Here is a 21,825-nt window from a genome sequence, read left to right as displayed (position 1 = left end):
TGTTTACAAGTGTTGCATTTATTCATAGCCCCAGAATGTAGTGACAGGCACTCCAACGAACGAGGACTCTTCTCTGTACCACAGGCACAAATTAAACATGCCATCTTGGCATTTGAACATAAGGCATACGGTTGTGGATGTACAAACACTGTCCATACCGTTTAAATCAGCATCAGACATGAAAAATAGATCAAACTCCACCAGCAAACCCTCACAGAGCGGTCCAACAGCACAGATCTCCTGTGAAGTTAGTATAAAGCAAACAAATTAAATAAATATGTTTTTAATACTGAATATATAGTAGTGAAAGACTTAAGTTAACAGAAATCAATGAGTGCGTAGATGATAATCTTACATGGAAGGCAATGAATTTTATAGAGACAGAAGTTGAACATGGGTGTGAGAGCTCTGCTGGCTAAGATGGAGAACATTTCCCATTGTTTTCCAAAAGAAGTGACTTTTGTTAAAGTCAATTTTAACTTAGATAAATAAAACCCTGGTTTTCCCTTTGATCAATTTCAGATTGACTTTATGAGGAAAATAACTTTTTTTTCATGACAGGAGTTTAAAATTTGTTTTTAGACATAATAATTTCAAAAATCCCTTTAGATTTCTGCTTTCCTGGGATTTTTTTCCCCCTTTTACATAATCCTGTAAAAGTAATGCTAGGGTTGCAACATATGGGGATACTCTAATGTTATAGATTTAGGAGACACAACTGGAGCAGCTATGGCTCAAACATTAATGAAGTCTCAGAAAATTTGCAAATAAGCTGAAATGAAGCTCTAAACACTCCAACTTATGTTCATTATAATGTGAGTTTCTTCATATATCTTCATACTTCTCTGTAGTTTATCTAAAAAATAAGCTACACTTATTGCTCAGCCTTTATGGAGTTTTTTACTGTAGGGACTATTTTAGACACAAAAATGAAGCTAATTTTAAAAGCAGGGATTTGTTTTGGTTTTTTTTTGCTTATTACTAATAAATTTAGTTAATAGTTTCACAGATTTACTCAAACTATTATCACAATACTATAATAGTTTTAAGACAATAGTGTAATTTAAAACACCCTGAGGCCCTGAGCTTGTTACCTGCCATGACTTTCCATAATTTTAAATAATTTGTGAACAAATTAAAATAAGACAACAACGGTCGGTAAATACGTGAAATCAAAGCAGCAGCTGGTGCTGGAGTGTCCTGCAGATCCATGGATCTCTTTGTTCAGTGCTTGGGGGTTCTGAGTGGTTCCGGTGCTGCCAGACGAGGCGGTCAGAGCTCCTGCAGAGCTCTCTGACAGCAGTAGAGGAGGCAGTCCGGCAGGTCGGGGACTGGAGAGCGCAGCCACACAGCCAGCATGCCGGCATGCATGCGACAGTGCATGAGACACGGCTGATCCTGCTGCAGGCAGCAAGCCACGATCGCTTCCACGCCTGAGGGAACAAACAGAAAATTCACTCATCAGGTGTCAGTAAAAACACTGAGTAAAGTATGTGCTTCATTCTGTGTGATATATACTAACAATTATTTTCATCAAAGCATATTTTACACTGTTCAGTTGTTCAATCATACTTAAATGACTGACACTTGTAAAAGCAAGCAGTTTGTCTGCTAGAAAAAGAACAATAATGAGGTTAAACATCTGAAGCAAACACATTAATTACTTTCATGCATAGTGGTGACTGCAGTAGGCAGCTACCTAAAAGCCATTTTCTTGTGGACTTTTATGCTATAAATCCACACAGTCCACTAAAGTTGACATTAGTGCATCATACAATACCCTGCCAACTACTGGTCATCCACTGCAAGTGCAAGAAGATTTTTGTTAAATCCAATATGGCAGACAGATGAAAAAGCAACTCAGGAATATTCTGTCCTTCCTTTTACTCTTGCAGGTAAAAAAAATATTCTCACATCAAGTAAACCCTAAAGACTAATCATACTGATGTATTTTCCTAATAACAACTTTGTATTTGGAGAAAATTACAACTATAATCCCCCCCCCACACTTTTTATTTATGCCTTAAGAAAATCAAAAACACTTCGGGAAAAAAATCCTGACATAAAGGATCATAATTCATGCATGAAAGGATTAATTACTTTAAGAGTTAAGAATATTAAAATTTACCAAATATTTTACAGAGCAGTTACAATCTGATAACAATCTGAAAAAACACTTAAAAATCATAAATATATGATTATGATATAAAACGTGTTCAAAATCTGATATTTATAAAATAAGATGTTTCCAAATAGAAAACTTACGTAATTTAAATACGTTTTTAATGAATTTAAGGCCACTCTAGATCAGTTTGTAAATAAGGTATTTCTTTCTAAATACATTGACTAATAGCAAGTTGTATTATTTTTATTTTTATGGATGCATTTGCACTTTGTGATTATTCTTTCTTTATTATCCTTATTAATTGCATTTTAATATCTGTAAGTTTTATGATTTGTAACTGTTGCTGTGCTGCTGCCAGTCTTAGCCAGGTGTCTCTTGAAAAGGATATTTCTAATATTAATGAAATATACCTGGTTAAATAAAGACAAAAACAAAATGAAGACAAAAATATATAGATTTTTAAAATACTCTGCCTGGAAATAGCTTTTAAATTAACGTATTTTGCTCTAACAAGTGAAAGAAGCTGCTCATTACTTGTGTGAGATGCCTTTTTGTCTGAGTTTACCTATAACTTCCACCACATGAAGCTGGAGTTTCCTCTTCAGTACATCCAGAGTGGCAGCGAGGGGATCCTGACCGTCATGGATCAGCGTCAGGTTCTGCTTGGTGTCATGAGAGAAGGCCAGCCACATGGCTCCGTACTCCTCTGTGGAAAGCCTCAAAGCTCTGCAGGAAATAATCGACTCATTTTAAGGCTGCAACTAACAATTATTTAAGTCATTGATTACTCAATTGATTGTTCAGATTTTAAAAAGTTGGCACACTCTGCAGATTTTTCATTTAACCACTTAAGTTTATTTTATACCATATTTGTAATTAGGGATGCACAAATCCAAAAATTTATCCTGATATTGATATCTGATATTAATATTGCAGTTATGGGCTGACAGCCGATATTTACTAATATTACATATATTTCACTACAGTTTTGACACCTTTGGAAAAGAGCCAACCAGAAACAGATAAAAATAAATGTCGGCTCAGTTTTATTTAATGGACCGATACCAACAAGTTAAAAAATGACTAATATCGGCCGATTCCGATGTTGTTGCATATCATGCATCCCTATTAGAAATACATTAAAGATACAAACAGATAATTCAATTCATTTTTAAATAAGAAAAACGATTTATTGACTAAAATCCAATGACATAATTCTATTAGTGAACTGCTTAATCTCTTGTAGCAAAGGATGCATCTTCAGCTAAAAATATAGTTTTACAATCAACATGTGAAGAGCTGTTGATTATTTGCATTAACCAAATAATAATTGGATAGCAAAAGGTTCTTAGAAAGACATCTTTATTTACAAAATTTGAACCAGTTAAAGTTAAAACTAGCACTTAGAGGAGTACTGGATAGAACATATTTACTGAACATTTTTTAATATATATATAATAATTTTTAAAAAACAACTTATTACAGTCAGAGCAGTAATTGAGACAATGAAGTCTGGCCTTAATTACTGCTCTGACTGTGCTGATCTTTCAGCAAATGGCAGTTGTTTTAGTCTGTATACTCCAGTTAATGATCAATCGATTACCAAATTATTTGACGATTATTTCAATAATAAATTCATCATGATTAATCCGATTAATCGTTTCAGCCCTGATTAATTTAAACACCCTCCTGACGAATGCAAGAAAATCCCAAAACTATCTCACCTGATGAAGGTTGTTAGAGAAAGTCTGTAGGAGAACTGCGTTGTCAGGGGCGACCCAGCAGGCGGTTGCCATGACACCGTCGCAAATAGATCAAAGTCGACAGAGGGTCTCTTTACAGTTAGGAAATACTGACAAACTGCTACACTGTGGCTTTGTAACTCCTCTGATGGACAATCAGACACACAGGATACCTTCAAAACAAGAACATGAGATTATATTTCAAAAAGACGCACAGAAAGAAGATATTTTAAGGTTTTCTGTTGCATGACGCACCTCTAGTTCTTCAGAGTCGACCTGAAGTCGTATCTGCTGAAGGAAAGAGTCTGAGCAGTTGGAAATAAAGACAACAAGAACGACTGAGTCTTCTTTCTGGACGTGGCAGGCCGAGACATCCAGGTTTTGTTTGGAGAACAGAGGAGTGAGTTTAGAGTGAGAAAGAGCAGAAAGCTCAGCTGGAAGATGCCAGGTGAGACTCGGGTCTTTGGATCCGTCTGGGTCGTCGTGTGGAGAAGCTTGAGCTGTCACACGTTCATCTCTGATGGGAGGAGTTTCGATTTCCTTCACGTCTGTGTCAGTCGACTCTTCTTCTGCATCACAGGAGCCGTTCGGAGCAGCGAGGCCGGGTGTCTGTTCAGGCGGCGAGACGTCCAGGTCTGGTGAGTCCAGCAGGTTTATATACAGCAAGTTATCAGAACCGTCAGAGGGCGAGACAAGCGGGTTGGTTATTTGCTCAGAACTCCCTGAAGATTTGGTTTTTCTTCTGAAACGCTGGAAAGCTGGGTCAGACTTTCCCATCTGGTAGAAAAACAACAAATAATTTCTATCACACGTTATATTAATGCACTACATTAGGGCTGCATTCAGCGATTATTTATGTAATTGAATAATATATAAATTATTCTGCAGCTAAAAATATACTTCTAACATAAATATGTAAAAAAAAATCTAGGTCTTTTCTGCTCAATTTAACATCAATACAGGGTGCAGCTAATTTTTTAATTTTTTCTTTTTTGATGAATCGATTAATAATAAGCAGCAAAAGCTGCTTAATAGGAAATTTTTTTTTCTTACAGAATTTGAACCAGGTGAAGCTAAATCTAAGGCACTTAATTTACAGACAAAGTTTTTTTCATTATATTAAAATATATATTTTTGTATAGTTTTGGCTTAATTACTGGTCTGAATATATTCTACTTTCAGCAAAATGACCTTTATTGAGTCTGTATACTCCTTTTAGCGATTAATCGATAACTAAATTAGTTGACAATTACTTTAATAACCGATTAGTCATGATTAATTGGTCTAATCCTATAAATTGTTTCAGTCATACGAGTCTGGATTTATATTTTATAAAAGAAAACCTCAATAAATTTGCACAAAGAAAGCAGGTTTTTTTTTTTTATTTTATTGCAGGTTTTGAAACTCCGAGCATGAGGCAACCATCAAAAGAACAAAACACAAGAAAGCTGTCCTGTCTTCTGAATCAATTTACATGTAAGGGTGTGTGGGCGTGTGTGTGTGTGTGTTCATCAGCTCACCAGACACACGGAGCTCTGGGAGGCCAGACCGACAAACAGTGAGGACGCCAGCTGCTGCTTTTCCTGGTCACACTCAGGCGTTGGTGTCGGAGTCGGTGTTTGACTATTGGCGGCGTTGTTGTCGCCCAGTTGGTTGGCAGGACCGGACCGGGCTGGCGGCCTCGATCCGAGGAGCTTCGTCTGTCGGCTCTTTCTGAGCTAGATAGCCGTCTCTGCCCCACAGCCTCTTTACGCCATCCAGCTTCAAAACCGTAGAGCTGACACAACAAATCAGACTCAGGATTTAAACTTCAGAGAGATAAAACACTTAATTCTGCCTGTGGCTGCGTGTCTGAGTACCTGCCCTTGTGTGAGAAATCAGTGCTGTCGCCGGAGAGGCCAGAGCTGATGGACAACAAGGTGGGAGACTGTCTGTCAGTGATGCTGCATGAGGACATGCTGATGGGCAGCGACAGGCCGTAGGGCTCCAGGTTCAGCGCTGAGACAAAGAGCAACATCAGGACAAGCCCAAACAAAGCAGTGGAAACTCTGCCAAAACATTTGCATGAGTTTCACCTTTTGATCGAGACAGTTCTTCCTGCCTTTGATGAGGAGGCTTGTAAGGAGCAGCGCCCGCAGCCAACGCCTCCGACACAAATCCGTCCAGAAACGAAAGCGAGGAATCCACCTGGAAAACAGCAAGATTAGAGCTGTAAACAAGCCCATTAAAAAATAATTAAGAAACTGGGTAGCTGCCAGGGTCATATCTGGAATTATGGCTTCATTTTACCTGATAGAGGTGTGTAAAACCCTTAAAAAAATCTTCATAAAAGTAACAGTTAAACCTAAAATTATTTAGACCCCTGGCATTTGCGCTGTTATTGCACATCTGTTTTTCTGCACTGATATGCACTGAAAAAACACAAAATCTAACTAAGTACTTTTATCTAGTTTCTCGTACCAATATTTCAGTACACTTGAAATAAGACAAAACTAATTTACAAGTAACTTTTCAGAAATATGTAGGAGATTGTTTTAAGTAAATAATTCCTTAATATTGATTGCAAAAGTACTAGTGCCACTGGTAAATTATTTAACTTATAACAAGGCACTTTTCCTCATGTTGTAAGTGAAATAATCTGCCAGTGCAACTAGAACCTTTTTATCAATATTAAGGAATTACTGACTTAAAACAATCTCTTATATCTTGCTAAAACGTTACTAGAAAAGAAAATACTAGATTTTGTGTTTTTTTAGTAAATAGTCCATCTTTTTCAATGTTCAATGCACATTATGTACATTTTTGGAAAAGTTGCACATCCCTTGGATTGCAATTACAGTATTTTTATTTCTAATAACTGCACTGTATTTTTTATTTTGTTAGTTTTCTACTGTATATTATTGTCACTATTACTACTATTATTGTTGTAATTATTGTGATCCTTTATACTTGATGGTGCTGTTACACCTAAATTTCCCATTTGCCAGACAATAAAAATGTCATTCTATTCTGTTCTACTCATATTCAGATTTCACATTTTAACATTTAAATATTTGTTTATATAAGCACATAAGATTTAAAACAGCAAGATGACCTGATTCCAAATTTAAAACATCATTTATTTTATGTTTCTGATTTTTTAAAAAAAGCATTAACATTCCAGTACCCTCCTGCTGTAAACCTCAACTTTCTCACTTCTCTAGGCTGTGGACATGCTGCAACAGCTGCTCAGATTATTGCCGACAGCACTTCTTCTTGGTTTGGTAACTATTCTTATTACTGGAATAAACTCTGTGCCATGGAGGACATGTACATGCAGGTCAACAAACCCTAAGCCTGTCAAACAGCACGAGGCATTAAATCAGCATTTATTCTCCTTTTTTTCTATGCTTACTTATTGAAAATAAAGTTAATGATGTTTAAGACATAACTTGACTGTTCTGCTGCCATGCTTGTGTATTACCTCCACAGGCTCCATGCTGGCACTTCGCGGTAACACCTTGGCTTGCAGTTCAGAGTCCTGGCTGAGGATCTGCAGCTCCTGAGCTCTTTGTCTCAGCATGGTGTCCAGGGAGCTGCTGTAGGTTTCCGAGAGATTATGAACCAACGCCAGAGCCGCTCCACCGGGGCAGAGCTTGGTCATGGCCATGAGGACCCAGCACTTTGTTTCACTGCTGCTGCTCTTCATGTCCAACAGTTTGGCCAGCAGCCTCACAGTGACGTCTGGCTCAAGATCCTCCCTCAAGTGAGAGTATTCACCGAGAACCTAAACACAGCAACAACAACAAAAAACTGTAGCAGAGGAGCCAGGGTTCCTGCACGTTTTTAATGTCAACATTTTAAATTTTGACATTTTCTATACTTCTTAGACCATTATCTCACTTTACAATGTTGACTAATGTTTCATTTATAATGTTTCAAAAGCAACTCTAAACAGGTGGGTTTTTAGTCTAGATTTAAAGGAACTACTATTTTGAACATCCAAACTAATTGAAAAACCTGTTCCCCTTATCCACCTGTAAGGGGAACAGGTGGTAACCTTACACCAACCCTTCACCAACAGGTGAAGGGTTGGTGGCGCTGCACCACCAACCCTTCCAAGGAAACGACACAAAAAGCACAGAAGAAGACATGAGAGCCACTTCCTTCTTTGCAAAAATATAAACAAAAATGGAGCAGCGTCAGATTTTAGCGGTTGTAGGATTTCTCTTTCGTTTTTGGTAAAAGACCACAAGCGTTAGATTCACTCGTTTGTTTGGGTCGTATTTACTTCGCTGTAGTTCACTTCCTGCTTTTGGAGCGGTCTCCACATCTGCATTCGAACCGAATGAGATTTCACTCCAACCGAACCGAGACTCGGGTTTCTAGGCGGACGAGAGTTCACTTTTTTGGTTCACATCTGAATTCAATTACACATTCACACTTCCCCAAACGAACCGGACTTTGTAGACAAACGTACATAAAGCTCGACTAAAACAGACTAAACACCCACCCTCAGTCTGCAAACCTTGAGGTAAAGTAATGAGCAGCTGAGGTTTATGTGTGAGCAACTCTCACCCAGCAAATGACTTGAAGAAAACGCTGTGGCAGTTTGCTGGAGTCTCCTTGTAGCAAAGAAATGTATGAATTCACAGCAAACAGCCTCAGCTTCTTGTCCTCCTCCACACTGTCAAATCCTGGAAATATTGGGGGAGAGAAATAAGAATCAAATACGTCTACCAGCAGAACGAGTGGGATTTGTGGTTAACTCACCCTCTGAGAGAAGTTTAAGAAAACTGTTTGGGATATCTGGTTGTAACAAGTCTCCACCGAGTGAAAACACTGTGTTCATGGTATCGATAAACCATTCATTATCTGGTGCATATGTGCGAAAGTATATAGGAAAAAAATTACAAACAAGACAAATCAAAGCAAACAAATTGAAAGTTCAGCATAAATCTTTTGAAAAGTGTTTTTACTGCTTCTCAAAGATGATCTCTTTAATTCTCAAAGACTTCAAATTTATTTTTCACACTCGTTTACCTAAAGTAACCATAGTTGTTTAGAGTACTGTAATTACTAGACAAAAAACATAATCACAAAACAACTAAGAAAGCTAGATAAAATTAAAATTGGGCAAAAAACTATAAAAAGGCCCAAATAATGTCAACAACTTTTAGATTTTTTAAAGAATATTTTGACTTTTATGCAACTCCATTGAAATGCATTGAAAATCTCCAGAATTCTACAAAATTCTGCAAGAACTTTGCGCTCTTTGACAGCTTACTACATCTGCATACTTCAACTTAGAAACTCCTTTCAACTTCTAAATAAATCACAAGCTGTTAAGTTATCTTCAAATGAGTCAGTTTTTTTGATATCCCTTACGGTTTTTCTAAAATCACAATTTAAGTTTTATGCAGATTTTTGGCCGTTATCTTTATAATCCAATGACGGAATTCTTCAACTGCCAGAGTTTGCTCTCTAGTAAACGACGCTTTTTCAAGTTTGACTACTTTTTTCACAAACAAAACTGCTGCTGTTCGTACATATTTCACTCTAGAAAAACAATTTAAGCATCAAAGCGTAGCTATGGATGTCTGCTTTACGGAAACATAATCGCCATTGCTGTAGGTCTTACAGTTTTTTTTTTCCAAACACTTCTGGAGTGCAGGAATGTCTGCCCTTCCTCCATTGGTCTCCATGTAAAATATTTTCAGGTTTGTCTCCCTCCTCAGCATCTTCTGGTGCATTCAGTCAGCAGATTAGCTGGAATATCAAGTTTTTCAAACTATTATCATTATAGTTTCTGTTTTCAGCTCAATATGACCATATTCCTACAAGTATGGCGCTTAACTACAAGCACCAAGTGGTGAAAACATAGTAAAAATATGTCGATTTGAGACAAACACTGTAACATTTGTAAGGATATTTTTCCGCCAGTTCTGCCACCTTCCCCACCAGGTCAATGGTTGTGTGATCATCCTCACTGGTTCGCAGAAAGTCCAGCATCTTCTCAACGATCACCGTGACATTCTGGTCATTAGTTATTCTAAAGAGCAACTCCAGCGTCTGAAAGAAAGCAGATTAAAACCTTTGACACTTTGACACCAGAATCAACAACTGGAGCCACATCCGACTCACCTCCCTCTTGATGATGAGGTCAGGATGGTCAAGACACTCGATGATGGTCATCTGATGCTGTAAAGCTAACTTTGGGTCCTGCTGGACCACGTAGGTGAGAGCCTTCAGACCTACAGAAACAAATCATAGTGTAACTCTCACTTTTTATTATGGGGGAATAATCTGTGAGGAATCATGCTTTCTTATCTCACCCAGATACTTTAGATTAATCTTTGGAGACAGAACAAAGTTGCCAATGCACTTTGCAGCTTTCTCTAAAAGGTCCGATTTGGGATGAATGGTGTAAATACATTTTACACACTCGTATAAAATAGCTGTAAAGAAGGAGAGATGCTAGTAAGTGGCTAATAAAAATGTATCTTCTAGTAAAACATTTGTTAAAGAGGCCAAACACACCATATGTGATGTTGTGGTTCATCTCTGCCCGCCGCAAAGACTCGTCAAGGATTTCATACATGATCTCACTTGTGCTGTGCAGAGAGAGAAGAAATTATAAAAACTTTGTGGTGGACAAATGTTTAAACACAACAGGAAGTGAGAAATTATCACCTCTGGTCATTTTTCCCCAGTAAGGAGAGTATTCTGAGAAGGTGGATTTGAAGCCAGGGCGCAGGAACACTGTGATAGTTAAAGTCCATGGGCAGCTTCCCTCCCACTACCTGCTTCAGTATGGTGACAAAACTCGATGCGAGATCTTTGTAACCTTCTGGATTCACCTGAAGTAAATATAAAACCATACAGCAGCAAATTCCACCACAGAGATAAAAAATGCAACATGAAACGCTTAAATTATTGTTATTTACCTGAATGAGCTGCAGGTAAATGTGCAGAGAAGCCGACATCACGCCGGGGTCTTTGTCGCACAGTGCCTTGCGAAACTTGTTGTGAATGTGCTGAACTTGATTCGGCGCTATCAGGTAGAATTTATACAGGGCCAGGACGGCTTTACGGCGAATTATTTCTCTGCAGGTTTGTAACAACAAACACTTGTCTGTCAATCCGTTTAAGTTTATTTGTCATCTGAAAAAAGCATGAAGTGCTTCTTACTTTGGGTGATTGAGCTTTTCCTCCACCAGGGGGAGGATGGCAGGGATCATGTCTTTGGGGAACATCTGGCTCACCACTGTGAGCGCCATGCACACTTCAATCAGATTCGTACTCTGAAGATCCTGCAAACACATCAACAATACCATTATGAACCTTTTAATGTCTCCGTATTTTCTGTTTTATTTTAACTCGTGCAAAAGTATCACTATTTTCACATCTATGCTGCATCTTTTTTTTATTATTATTGAGGTTTGATAATAATGTGGTGCAGAGCTAAGATCAGAGATCAGCGCTTACCTCAAATATTCCCTGCCACCACATGGGGCACATTGATATTGTCAGCTTGATTTATTTTTTTAAAAAGGGCCTAATAATTTAGCACAAACAATTTTAACACAATCTAATCATAATCTACAAATTTACAGCTTTCTTTGAAAAGCTGATAAATCCTAATCCAGTTCGTGCAAACTTTGCTTTAACTTAATTTACCCTGACAATTATATATATTAAGAAATAAAATCAGGTAATCCCTAGAAAGAATCATTACTCACAATCCATCAGAAAATCAATTAATTATCAAAGTGTACATCCTGAACTTTTAAGAGTTTTTCTTTAACAAAAACAAACCAAAATTTATTAAACAGTGAGCTGTTTGGTGTATAACATAAGAAAAGTGGGAAATTTACTGGTCCTGAATCAATCAAGAAGAGGTTTACTCAATATCTGATTAATAAAGCACAAAGTTATTTGTTTTTGCTATCTTTTATGAAGAGTTAAAATATTTATAAACGTGTGTGACCAAAGAAACATGACAGTCAAGCTACAAAAATACCGTAACGACTGACCTTCAGCACCGTGTTAACCAGGAGAAGGAGCAACTCATGACTTTCATTCAAAAACAGCGAGACAGCAAGGTAACCTGAGAGAATCACAAACACTTTAGTGTTTTATTATTATTATTATTATTATTAGAATTTAAAAAATCTAAATCTGAACATTTTGAGCATTTGCTCCTTTGCATGCATTTTCTACATACATTCCTCCATACTCTACTGAAACATGCTATGTTTTTTTAAATACCTGTTTGCTTCAGGAGATATTTCCCTTATAAAATTATAGGTAAAGTGTTTCTATTCTTAACTTTGTATCATTTTATGCCTGAAAACACACCGACTCTCTTCTCCAAAACATTCCCTTGCTGGGCCAGTTTAATGGCATGGATATAGCTGAAGGAGACGCCGTAACCCAGCATCTCACAGTAGATCGCTCTCACCATGAGCTCCTTCATCTGCCTCTAAATCAGATTACAACAGAAAAAATAAATAAACAAATGAACAAAGATAATTTTGTTGTATTGGAGCAGATGAAACGGCGAAACAATGAGAAGAATACCATAGTTGTGTTAGGGGAAGACACTTGTTCTTTAATTAGCAGGAGCTCTCGTTGAATGAGTTTCTCTTCCTCCTGCACAAAGAAATGTAGAAAATTATACACAATAACTAGGAAAAATCTGATATGCAATAACTTTTGCTATGATAATATCAGTGCTCACTTTTCTCTGTAAATCTCAGCTAATATCAGCCCGTCACAATAAGCAATAAATCAATTAATCGCATGAGAAATTAAAACGAGCTCAATAATTTCCATTTGAATGATTTATCAGTTTTTCTCCTTTCTCTCTCTCTACCAAAAATTGGATGGTAACGTTTGCAATCTGGTGCCTTGATCTCAAATAGCTCCTTTCTTTAAAGGACAGTTTTGTTTACAGAGGCTTCATAATTAATTTGTTGTTCTGTTTATTTATTTTGGAATATTTAAAATGTCTTCCATTTCCAATTTAAAGTTTATTGATATATTACTATGTGTTCTTGCATTATTATGCCATTACCATCGTATTAATTGAAAATGGTTTCAAAACAATATAATAATTTCTCACAGTAACTTCTGGGACAATTTATCGTCCAGCAAATCTTTTTATGGTGACACCCATCTGTTTACCTAACATTTAATGCAGTCTATAAAGTGATACAACCTTGTTACAACATTATTATAAAGGTGTTTTTAAGTTAAAGTACTTTGTTCCTTACAGTCAAACTAAATAAAATAACCTTAACATTTATGTCAACCTTGCTAACCATACACCAAATATCAACAGCCTGAGCCCAACACAAGCACTTGAACGCACCATTGAGGACAAGTCTTTCGAAAGTCTCAATACACGCCACGACGACTACTAAACTTCAGACCATCTGTTTATATCGCACTATAATTAACAATGTGCGACACATTTACTGGGGACAAACACATTTTTAATGGAAGAACATAGCAGTTTAGCAAGCTAATGCGACAGCAGCATATCGGGTCGCAACTTTTGTGAGCTTTATAGGATCGACTTACATGTTTTGATGTTAGTTCAGTGATTCCTCTGATGAGGTTTCCTAGTTTAGAGTTGGAGGAGAGTTTTGCTGAGCCAGGCTGAGAGTCTAAAGAGAGCAGGCTGGGTAGAGCTGTCAGCGTTTTCTCCACAACATCGCTCATTTTGACAACAAACAGCGCACTGTCCGTGTGGCTTCTGTACTAAAACACACAATTATTGGATCACCCTGTTAATAAATATTAATACATTATAGATAAATTGCCTGTCGGGCATTTAAAACAGCCACTTTAAGTAAAATAACATCACAGATCCTCCATTATTTTTAAGGAAGACCGACAAAAGCGTATTGATGACGTCACTTCCGCTTTTCAGAAGATTTGGTGATGGGAATTCCGACTCTTTTCCGGGAGCCAAGCCATTTGTGCAAAATGTTGTTCATGTCAATGTTGTGACTTTCAGTTTAATCGTCAGTTCTCTTGTCATAAACAAACGATAGCATAAAAATTCTAAAATAAATAAATAAAACTGGTCTAATGTGAGGTTCTTTTGTGTTTTGTATTGTTTTAAAATCGGCAAAAGAATCTGTCTTGTCTTTTTCCAACTTTTGTCATGTTCACTGTAGCCTGACAAATATTAGTCAGTCACCAAACACCGTTTTCCAACATAGTTGTGTGTATGTACAATTTTTTATTGCTGATATAAAATGATGGAAGCTAGCTGATAGCAGGACACGAAAAAATTAGACTTTATTTTAAAAAATTTGTGTATGCTTTCCAATAAAATGTATTGGATGAAAGATGTTTATATTTCCATTGGCTATTTTTTGTAAGTTAAGGTGGTTTATTGGTCTAAGATAATAAGTACTAGCACTTTGTATCAAAAGCCTTAAAATATTTCCCTATGATTATGAGATGTAACTTTGGTAAATAAAGGAAAATATGTCCAAGTCCATATTTGAACATTCCGAATTCTGACTATTAATGGAACTCACTATTTCTTGTTAAAATAAGTATGATCTTAGTTTTTACCATTCTTTGCTATTTCATAGACTACTTTTGTATGGAGGACCAAAACTGACTATAATAAGAAATAAAAGCATAAACATATATTTAGTTTTTTCTTGTCCTTACACATGAGTTTCCAGTCAAGAAATGTATAATTTTCTTTTTCATTCCCCTATAGTTTTAGACAGATTCTTTTTATCAGCTACGAAATGGTGCCCCCTAGTGTCGTACAGTTTGTACTGATTGTGCGTTCACACCAGAAAGACATTTAGTACCTATTGTGGCCAATTATTTTAGCTTTATTTTGTTTCCTGTTCTTTTTTCTTCATATTTCTTTCATAGTTTGCTTGTAATGAAATGTTGTGCTACTCAAATAAGTAATATGTACCAGCTAGGATCTTACTTAGAGTCATTACTTTGTACATAAAAATAAACTTTTTTTTTTAAAAATCGTATTTTAGTCAAACAAATCCCTGTGACATATAGCGAAGTGATAGACACATAAAGATATTCAAAACTTGGTTTATTAGATTTATAATATTCTGAATAACAGTCCCTTTTATATCTGTACACTAAACTACAGCAAAATAATTACAGTGAATATGAAATTACAGCCATCGCGCAGTTGCTTGGGAAGGAGTACATTCTTGCAATCTTTCTTAAATGTAACATAGAAGTACTTGGATTAGAAGCTGGAGTGCTTGAAAAAAGAAAGAAAGAAAGTGGTTTATTATGGATATTTATGCTGGGAAGCTGTCTTGAAGCACTGAACAACATACAATAAAAAAAACGCCTGGTTTATTATTGCAAAATTACTAAATCAAAATTATAAACTGTAATCATAAATGTAATTTATTTACTTCAGTATAGATTTGGAAGGCTGTTGAAAATATGCGGTTTACTCATTTTTTAATGAGTAAACTTTTTTCACAAGTTTTACTTGTTGTATTTTGCGTCACTTTTCACTACTGCCCACTGGGTATTTTCAATAATTTTTTAGAATTAAGTATTAAATAATATTAATTATTTTCTCCAATTCTAGCCCTGCAGGGAGAGATTCTACTCTCCTCCTTCCCTGTCAGATTTATTTGGTTTTCCTCCTCAGACTGCATCTTTCATTATCACCAGTGAAGAAAACAAATAAATATAGTCCTTTATGTGGGCACACACAATACAATACTTTATTGTGTCACTTCTACCCCACGCCAATGCAAGTCTCTACCATTCATATTTTCTGTAACATATTAAATATTTCTGTGCTATTTTCATATTGTAATGTAAGCGTGCCAGTTAGTTTAACATCTCAGAAATATTTAAATCTACCCTGACCAGAAGACAAGATTATATACAATTCTATTGATATGCCCTATGTACAACCAAAACCGAGGTTCTATCTCGCTGATTGTACGCTAGCAAACAGAAACGTCTTTGTGCCTTCAGTAGTTTCCACTGGAGCGTGTTTAGGCCCAAATCTGGAACAAAAACAGAAACAAAACAGCAGGTATAGTCGATGAAAGTTGGTAAAGAGTGCAGAAATGATCAACTAGAGCGAAACCTGGCATCCTTCATACCCGGAGAGTGTGATCCCAGGATCCTGTGCAGAAGGCCGTCCCATCGGGGAGAGACGCGCAGAGTGCTGACCCGGTTTTCATGTCCAAACAGGAATGGAGACCCGAGTTCCTTTCAAAACGTCCCACACGTTTATGGTGTAGTCGTTATATCCGCCAAACAGTAGCCGACCTTAAAAGGTCATACACAGACACAAACGTATTTTGTGGTTTCTGGAAGCAGTAACTGCAGGCAGTGCCGATGACATCAGAATCTGGAGCAAGAAATTTATACCACTGAGTGAGAAATCAACACTGGAGACCCCAAAGATGATGCTCTCCTTGGAATAAATGGCAACTTCTCTGTCGGCCCTCAAGTCGTACAGGCGGCACTGAAACAAAACGGGGGAAATTTGAATTTTTGAGGACAAAAATAAACCACTTTACATATTTTTATAGTGATGTACTTACTGTGGCATCATCTGAACCAGATGCAAAAGCATCTCCACTTGGATAGTATCTATTTTAAAACAAGGGGAGAAAATTATAAAACTATAAAGCTTTTTTAACAGTGAAAATCAAACAATAAAATGAGCCTGGATTAAGACAGTTACGTACCGCACGCTATTTATGTCAGATTCATGAGTTTCAAATGACTGAATGCACTGTCCTGAACGCATGTCCCACACATTAGCCTTCTTATCACAGCCCTGCCGTGAGAGTCGAGGTATAATTGAACAAAAACAAGCTTTCCAAGTGTTAACAAGCTGCAAACAGAGTGGTGCGAAGGCAGTCCTCACCCCTGAAACAAACGTGTTTCCAGTCTCAGACGGGGCCAGGTCCAGACAGAGCACGTCTGCAGCGTGGCCATGGAAACTCTGCAGCAGCTGCCCGCTTTCCACATCCCATAATGCACATGTCCCGTCCCCGCTGGACGTCAGGATCTTCAACACAAGCACACAAGAGGAAGAAGAATTGTATTCACACCTATTGAGCCATTTCACATTTTCTACAACCATAAACTTGAATGTATTTTATTTATATGATTTATGTGATAAAACAACACAAACGAGTGCATAAGTATGAAAAGTGTTGCAAAACTGACAATGTGAAAAATACAGACCTGTTTATTTTTACATCACCAAATACAATCCATTTTTCTTCAGTTGGAGCCTAAAAAGCAAATGGTGTCCACTAAATAAACTAAACAGAAACTGAATTGAATTGAAGAGGCCCAGGTTAACTCTGGAGGGTCTTAAGAGATTTGGACTCTAGAAATATGGCCTTTACAGAATGGCCTCTACGCAACTGAACACTGATATTCAAAGATGAACAAAAAAGAAAAGAGAATGAGAATGTGCAAACTCTTTAGTTTATAGATGTGCAAATACCCCAAGGACCTGCAGCTTTAACTGCAGCAAATGTTTAAGTATATATATATATACTCAAATGCACGCAACAATTTTCAGATATTTTTGCATGAGGTTATAAATATTGCAATCTTTTTCTTCCACTGCACATTTGTTGTACACCACAAATATAAAATCCCAATACAATGCTTCACCTTTGATGGCTGTAACATCACAAAATATAGAAACATTCATGAAATATAAGTCCTTTTTGATGGTGCTGTTTAACATATGGCTGTTATTGCTTTGTGTTTGCTGTGAGAAACATCATGTGACCAGGACTGACGCTCCTGTGAATCATTAACAGAATTAGGACGTCATGTTGCTGTTTTTTTTTGTTTTTTTTTATTATCACCTGCATGTCTGAGTTGGTGAAGCTACAGGCAGACAGGTAATTCGTGTGCATCGCCACCGACTTCTTCTTCGCTGCCAAGTTCTCATTCTTGTCCAGGGACAGAGGATACACAGAGCATTTATTATCCAGGCCTCTGTGACAGAAAACAGGCCCAGTTCACCAAACAGTAAATGAGCAGCAGGTCTAGATTGCCATGGGTTGTAGCAAACTCACCCACAAGCTACAGCGCAGCCAGATGGAGCGTAGGCGCAGGCCATCACCCAGGTGCAAGGCATTGTCACAGCGTGCTCCTAATGAACATCAAAACACAAAGCAGCGTGAGCGAGGCGCGGACTGGGATGAATCGCCATGCATGATGAAAACAGGACAGAGAGGACGAGGATCATGGATATAAGATGTAATTAACATCTTCCAAAATACATAAAGGAAGAATATTTGGATTTAATGTAGACAAGTTTTAACCCTAGCTATTAAATGTTGTGTTTCCTTCCTTATTTTTCTTTAATCTGTTATGTTATTTCCTTTCATATAAACAGAGATTTAATGTTTTTTTTATGTTTCTTTATTGAATCTGAGAAATATTGCGACAGGAGAATGATGTTCTGCTCTGGTCCTGTTAGGTTTGTTCTTTGGATGTATTTACTGTTTCTTCATAAAGCTTATTTCAGATAACAATAGTCTACAGTAGAAAGTGTTTCAAGTCTGTTACTCTGTCTTGTTTTTAAGCACATAGTGAACGATATGATGTCAGAGACAGGCACCGAATTTATTTAAAAGTACAAGAAACTACAGCTTTTTGTAGTAATATGGGGAAAAAAAACCCAACCTCCTGCATCTAAATAAAGTGAGACTAAAGCATTAAACAGCAATTATGTTTGTGCTTTGATTCCTTTGCAGACATTTTTCAAATGATTGGCGACTTATTTAGGTAAAACTCATGGTGGGATATTTTCAGGGATCTTACTCAGTCTTAAGGTGTTTTACGTGTTTTCCAGATCGCAATAAGCATGAAAAATATAAATTCTTGGTCACATTATTGACATGATGAATTTTTAAAAAATGAATGCACTAATAAGAGTGTCTTTAATGTTTTCTTTTTACATAAATATTAATCGGTCAATTCATCCATTTAAATAAATATCTGTTTCTACCCATACGACAGGCACCATAAAATGCTTCATGAGCTGGAATACAGGAATTACCTTGTTAGTGGTGAAAGCATCCCATACAATCACTTTTCCATCCTGCATTAAAAGACAACAGACATTTAGAAAGTGGGAAATCCATTCCTTCAACAAACAAGAAAAAAGTAAAGAATAAAAAACTGGTTTTAAAATGGGCAGCAGATAAAATCTGCAGAGCAGGAGAAAGAAACCCGACCTGTGAGGAACTGACGATTCTCCTCTTGTCCTTGCACCAGTCCATGCACAGGACTTTGTTGCCATGTCCCTTCAGAGTCCTGCGGGTTTTCATGACGAACTGACCCAGGGCTTCCACTTTCTCTGCCACCTGGTGAACTGCACCGACACAGAGAGCGAGTTGTTACAAAAATATGAAACTTTTCACATTTAACATGTCACTGCCTGAATGTTTGGAGCTGTCGCCCTGCAGGACGAAGAATCTCCATTATTTAGCTCCATCCGTCTTCCAGTGCTTCCCTGTTTCTGCTGAGTTATAACCTGCTTACAGCATGATGCTGCCACCACCGTGTTTCTCTATGGGCAAACTACATTAATCATATATATCTTGTGGTAAACTGCAAACAGAACTTCCTCTGGCTTTCTTATTTCCACACTTTTAGCTGTAAATTTGTGGATAAAACACTATGTATTGTGTTACACTTTGTGGTTGAAATGTAGCAAAATCTCAAGGAGAAAAAGTTCCAAGAAGTGAGAACAATTTTACAAGACTCTGGATTAATGCTTCAGCTAGTACTTGCAATATTAGGATATTAGTTATTAAACTATGGCATAATGAAAATAACCTTTGTTTCTGCTAAAGAGAAATTCAGAAGAGGATTTTACGATGCTGTATTGGAACCATAGCAGATAGAAAAAAGGGAGTAAATTCCCACCAAAAATACCCTCAGAAATGTTCATTAAAAAACAAGGATATTTTGGAGTTTGAAAATTTGTTAGAAAATTTTCAGAAATTGTGAGATTAATCTCAGAATTTTTTTTAGAAAATCATGGAAAGCTTCTGAATTTCTAAAATTTTAGATTTGTGAAACTCAAAAGTTTCTGTGTTTTTTGTAGAAAATTTCTGAGTTTTTTTTTTTTTTTTTGCACATTTTGACTAATCAAACTCGGAAATGTCCTAGTTTTTTCAAGTATTGTTTTTTGCTGAAATTTCCTTTTCCTTCCCCTCCCATCACATTAATACACCTAATTGCAAAAAGAGAATTTTGCCTTTTTTGGTCAGAATTCTAGATTTTTTTTTTTTTTCCCAGTCAAAATTCTGAATTTTATCTCAGAATTCTGACTTTAATATAATTATATATTATATAATATATAATTATATATTATATTATAATTTTAACTTTATTTCCTCACAGTTCTGACTTTAATCTGTGAATTCTGACTTTTCTCAGAATCCTGAGAAAAGTAAAATTAAATTTATGATTTTTTTTCCAGAAGTCTGACTTTAATGCAGATGGTAACCATCTTCATTAACAGAAATGTAAATTGTGCAGGAGGAGGAATCACTTTCTAGCGTTAATATGTTGGATTTCAGTGTTTTTTTTTGTTTTTTTTTAAGTATTCAAGGGGTCGAGATTAAATTCAGAATTCTGAGATTAAAGTCAGATATTTATTTTTTATTTTAGAATTTTTCACCAGTCATCTTCAGTGCAGAATGAATGCGATAAACATATAGCAAAAACAGCATTTTATGTGTTTTGATGAGAGACCAGTGACATCAGTGAACGGATCAGCGATAAAAGCGATCGGGAAGCAAACATTTTGGTTCCTCATCAGCTCAATAATCTGTACCGACCCGTGAACGGAGCGCTAAAGAGCCGAACCGAGCGGCTACAATGATAGAAATGTCCCGTTTCCCCCCCTGACGGTGAGTAGGCAGGATGGGAGACGAACGCATGGAGGCCTCTCCATTTTCAGGACTCACGCTCGACGTCGTGCAGCTTCGCCCTCTCCTCCTCCAGCTTGGTCTTCAGCGTCTCCGACTCGGTTTTCAGGTGGGCCAGAGTCTCGTTCAGCTGAACCTCCTGTGTCGCCATTTCAGGGATTAGAGGGGATCTCATATATTTCCTTTGTGCGGGGAGCGACGGCCAGTGGAGAGGCTTACAGCGGCGGAGCTAACAGCTGATGCTGCTGTCATGACGTCAGCGGCAGAAGATGCTCCTTCAGAAAGAGGAAGAGGAGGAGGAGGAGGAGGAAGAGGAGGAGGAGGAGGATGTTGCTGTATCCCGGTGATGAGGCTGCATCCTCATCACCATCCAACCTCACTTTACTTCACTGCTGCTAAATAATTCATCCTCACTCTGCCAACATGACAGAGAAATAAAGCGATGCTCGTCTGATCGGTTGGCAAGAGGATACACGGAGAATTTTACAAAATAAAATTGATAAAGCAAAAAAAAAAAAATTTTTTTAATAGTCTAATCAATAAAATAGTTTTTTTTAGTAGAAGCTGAAACCAGTTTAAAGCGTTTATAAATGCCACAGGTGTTTCATTTTCCCCTTTTCTTTTAGGGTTTATATCTTGCCATATTCATCTCATTTTTAAAATTTGTTTTGCAAGTTGTTAACATGTTAGTTAATTAATTCGTGTTGGTTTCTTAGTTTAGTCAGTCATTCTGTTTGAACAATAACCTGCTCTATTCTGACTCATTCTTAAATAACATTTTGATGTTTTTCTCCACTGATATACTGTAATGTCTTTTTAAATGTTAAATACACACTATGTACACTTTTGGAAAAGTGATCAGACTTTTGTCTTTTTTTTTTATTTCATACTCTTATTTCAGTGTTTGAATGTTTAAATAAAAATATTTACACATTGATTAGAACAACTCAGAGAAGCCTGAGAGTTTTTTTTATAAGTGTTTTCTTATAACATGAAAATATAATTCTGAAAA

The 21,825-nt window shown here is 36.9% G+C and overlaps 2 protein-coding genes across 2 annotated transcripts; both read right to left on the bottom strand.

The window, feature by feature from the left end:
• On the bottom strand, positions 1 to 13,772 carry ap4e1 (adaptor related protein complex 4 subunit epsilon 1). The gene is given in 22 exon segments (XM_032588567.1): positions 1 to 1,433; positions 2,691 to 2,851; positions 3,850 to 4,040; positions 4,123 to 4,644; positions 5,388 to 5,558; positions 5,560 to 5,644; positions 5,727 to 5,865; positions 5,943 to 6,054; positions 7,331 to 7,633; positions 8,425 to 8,543; positions 8,620 to 8,732; positions 9,779 to 9,918; positions 9,991 to 10,100; positions 10,182 to 10,304; positions 10,387 to 10,460; positions 10,540 to 10,706; positions 10,794 to 10,953; positions 11,038 to 11,159; positions 11,883 to 11,956; positions 12,208 to 12,331; positions 12,430 to 12,501; positions 13,435 to 13,772. Coding segments are annotated over 22 exon segments (3,384 nt in total). The 5' UTR covers positions 13,576 to 13,772; the 3' UTR covers positions 1 to 1,272.
• A 2,211-nt stretch (positions 13,773 to 15,983) lies between these two features.
• On the bottom strand, positions 15,984 to 21,246 carry gnb5a (guanine nucleotide binding protein (G protein), beta 5a). The gene is given in 12 exon segments (XM_032550798.1): positions 15,984 to 16,037; positions 16,039 to 16,080; positions 16,082 to 16,158; positions 16,261 to 16,357; positions 16,437 to 16,485; positions 16,584 to 16,675; positions 16,766 to 16,909; positions 17,730 to 17,862; positions 17,943 to 18,019; positions 18,932 to 18,973; positions 19,110 to 19,246; positions 20,853 to 21,246. Coding segments are annotated over 12 exon segments (1,080 nt in total). The 5' UTR covers positions 20,989 to 21,246.
• Between the last annotated feature and the right edge of the window lie 579 nt (positions 21,247 to 21,825).

The sequence above is a fragment of the Xiphophorus hellerii genome, chromosome 2 (assembly GCF_003331165.1).
Source record: "Xiphophorus hellerii strain 12219 chromosome 2, Xiphophorus_hellerii-4.1, whole genome shotgun sequence".
Classification (NCBI taxonomy): Eukaryota; Metazoa; Chordata; class Actinopteri; order Cyprinodontiformes; family Poeciliidae; genus Xiphophorus; species Xiphophorus hellerii.
This window is presented reverse-complemented; position numbering and strand designations above follow the sequence as displayed.